The 3,498-nt window shown below is 38.3% G+C and overlaps 1 protein-coding gene across 1 annotated transcript; it reads left to right on the top strand.

Moving 5' to 3' along the window:
- The first annotated feature begins 440 nt into the window (after positions 1-440).
- On the top strand, positions 441-2,406 carry LOC120226776 (putative olfactory receptor 2B3). Its single transcript, XM_039224941.1, has 2 exons — positions 441-485; positions 1,443-2,406. The coding sequence occupies exon 2, from the start codon at positions 1,465-1,467 to the stop codon at positions 2,404-2,406; it is 942 nt and encodes a 313-aa protein (XP_039080872.1). The 5' UTR covers positions 441-485; positions 1,443-1,464.
- Positions 2,407-3,498: the final 1,092 nt, after the last annotated feature.

The raw sequence follows: 3,498 nt of genomic DNA, 5'->3' as shown, positions 1-3,498 counted from the left end.
TGATTTTTGTTTTTTTATTGATAGAAAAATCATATATCTTTTCTCTTTTAAAATTTGCTGTATTTTTTTCTTCCCCAATTGATCATTTAACTGCTCACTTTTAATTGGATTTTTGGTCTTGTAATATTATTCTGTAGCAATTCTGTATGTTTTAATATAGTCATTCTTCTTGCCAAAAACACCACATATTTTTTCCATCTGGCACTTATCTTTTATCTTTATGTATCATCATTTATCCTGCGAAAAAATCAAATTTACATGTAAACCAAACAAAAGTCAAATCTCATTTCATCTTGCATTTTTCTACTGAAGGTGTTTTGCTGTTATTTACCAAGGAATAGTGTACATCTGTAGCTAAAATGCTGAAATTGAATGCACATATAATGGAAGGAGTTAAATTCTTCACGCCTTCTTTACGCATGCCTCTGGAGGTGCACGGCGGCCAGTGCCCCTCCTGCTGTAAAATCATTTCCACCCAGTGTGAGGTAGGTCTGTCCTTCTCATGTTACCCTCTTTACAGTGTCCTATTCTCTGTCTAGCGGCATTCACTATGTCTATGCTTATGAATCCAAATTGTGTAAGTCCTATTAATGACCCTGAATTTAAAAGGCAAAAGATTTATATGATCTGAAGAGAAACCAGAGTATTGACCCTGAATTTAAAAAACACAAAGCAGATTGAGAAACTTAGGTGCATTTGGATTGTGTCATTAACTTAACTGATAATTTCTACACAGTGAGGAAAATCAACTTCATTATTTGAGTCTTGCTGTTCTGTTTGGTGGATAAGCACTGCCATGTGTTCTTTGATCAGTCTTGCTGTGTTCTTTGTATACTCAGGGGGAGCTATGGTATAGAAAAAAATGGGCTTTAGGTTCTTGCTTTGAGTCTTGGGCTCACCACTACTGGGTATGAAGCATATTCATGCTGAGTCCTAATAGCAATAAAATGCAGATCACATCTATTTCTTGTGTCTGCCACATCTCAGTCAAGCAATGATTAGATTATCAGGTGATGATCTGATATGGGGACTAAACAGTGTACCTGCTCTGATGAGCACAAGTGTGTGGAAGTGTCAATCACTATATTGTACAGCAGAATCTAATGTACACCTGAAGATACATTGTACACATGTAACAAAAGGGAGAAGACTAGAAATGTCTTTGGCATTAAAAATTTTCTGTGCTCCATGCATAAAAGTTTATATACTTTGTCATTCAAAAGTAATGATTTACCTCATAAAGTAAGTTAAACATAACTGCTAAGACAGAACTACTTTCTAACTTAAGAGAATCATACTGTATTTCACAAACTATAAATTTATAGCAACTTAGGATTACTATAAGTTGTGTTTGATGTTGAATCATTCATTATAATTTAGTTCAGTTTCAATAAGAGTATTCAATAATTATCTACTGACTACTGTCTATTTTATATTTGTAGGAAGAAATATAAGTGAGTCACCATGAATTGGGCTAACGAGAGCTCCCCAAGAGAGTTTATACTACTTGGCTTCTCAGACAGACCCTGGCTACAAATGCCCCTGTTTGTGCTTCTATTAATATCATATACATTCACCATCTTTGGCAATGTGTCCATCATGACGGTGTGCATTCTGGATCCCAAACTTCATACACCCATGTATTTCTTCCTCACTAATCTCTCCATCTTAGATCTGTGCTATACCACAAGCACAGTCCCTCATATGTTGACAAATATTTGTCGCAACAAAAAGACCATCAGCTACGGTGGCTGTGTGGCACAGCTCATCATCTTCCTGGCCCTGGGAGCTACTGAGTGTCTCCTCCTGGCTGTCATGTCCTTTGACAGATATGTAGCGGTCTGCAAACCCCTGCATTATGTAGTTATTATGAATCATTGGTTCTGCTTAAGGGTGGTAGCCTTCTCGTGGTTCACTGGCTTTGGTAATTCGGTGTTGCAGTCTTCCTTGACTCTTAACATGCCACGCTGTGGTCGTCAGGAAGTGGACCACTTTTTCTGTGAGGTGCCTGCCCTTCTCAAGTTGTCGTGTGCTGATACAAAACCTATTGAGGCTGATCTCTTTTTCTTTAGTGTATTAATTCTGCTAATCCCAGTGACATTGATCCTCATTTCCTATGGCTTTATAGCTCAAGCAGTATTGAGAATCAGGTCAGCAGAAGGACGACAGAAAGCTTTTGGGACATGTGGGTCCCACATGGTTGTGGTGTCTCTCTTTTTTGGTACAGCCATCTACATGTATCTACAACCACCTTCATCCACCTCGAAGGACTGGGGAAAGATGGTTTCCCTTTTCTATGGGATCATAATACCTATGCTGAACCCCCTTATCTACAGCCTTAGAAATAAAGATATGAAGGAGGCCTTCAAGAGGGTGATGCCAAGAATCTTTTTCTGTAAGAAATAAGTATTCCATTGTGATGAGAATCCTCTGAGTTTCTATCGTTGCAGGTGGTGATAATGTTTGAACTGATTTTCCTACTTTCTAGGCTCTTATGATTTCACTGAATTCTACCAACAGTTAGAAACATCCTCCTGTTTTCAAAGCAATGCTGAGATATCTTTTCTAAATTAAAAACTCCTTGCTTTCCAGAAGTTCTCCCAATGCCCACTGTCCCTTGGGGACACTAGGATGGTTCACCTTCCCATTTATATATGATCTATTCTAGTACCATCTTGTCTATCATCTTACTGTACCATCTTAGTGTGTGATTTCTACACCTTTATCATTAAATCACCTATGATCTCAAGCCAAAAATTCCCATCAGCCTCCAAGCCCTCAGTCACTTCACCCTCACACCCCTTGATAAATCATCATGTGCTCCTTGCAGAATTGCTTGCGGTACATAGACTGCCTCCAATCTAGTGGGCTTCAACTAGTTAGGTGTGCATATCTCATACTAGAAGACTTGAAATGCCTGCTGAACTTCATTTCCTGCTCTATTCTTTTTTTTTTAATTTTAATGTTTATTTATTTTGGGGAGGGGGGAGAGAGAGAGAGAGAGACAGAGAGAGAGAGAGAGAGAACAAACGGAGGAGGGGCTCACGATGTTGGACTCAAACCCACTATGAGATCATGACATGAGCTGAAGTTGGATGCTAACCGTCTGGGCCATCCAGACACCACTTTCCTGCTCTATTTTTAATTCATACTTCTATTCCCCACAGATAAAATTTCTCCTTTTTTCCTCCTTTGTTCCAATCCTTATTTGTCTCAAGTTCTGCCACCTTTAAATTATAATGCTAATTATTTGCAGAAATGTTAACAGTAATCTTTTTTTTTCCTAATACTGATGTGAATTGACTCATTCCTTGGGCTGTCATTCAAAAAATGTTCATTTTCATTAGATAGCTCTAGACCACAGGAAAAATGATCAACAGTTCCTCCTGAAGAAATACTGTGTTTCCTAGAGGACATGCCCTTAAACCCAATAATAAAATGATTTGCAGTTTGCAGTGTAAGGACACAGATGAATCGGTATTTATGCAACATAGAAAT

The sequence above is a fragment of the Hyaena hyaena genome, unplaced genomic scaffold (assembly GCF_003009895.1).
Source record: "Hyaena hyaena isolate Hyena2069 unplaced genomic scaffold, ASM300989v1 scaffold_1842, whole genome shotgun sequence".
NCBI classification, from domain to species: Eukaryota; Metazoa; Chordata; class Mammalia; order Carnivora; family Hyaenidae; genus Hyaena; species Hyaena hyaena.
This window is presented reverse-complemented; position numbering and strand designations above follow the sequence as displayed.

What these genes read in the sequence shown, in the direction of transcription:
- LOC120226776 (XM_039224941.1), top strand. Translation starts at nt 1,465, where the DNA reads ATGAATTGGGCTAACGAGAGCTCCCCAAGAGAGTTTATACTACTTGGC.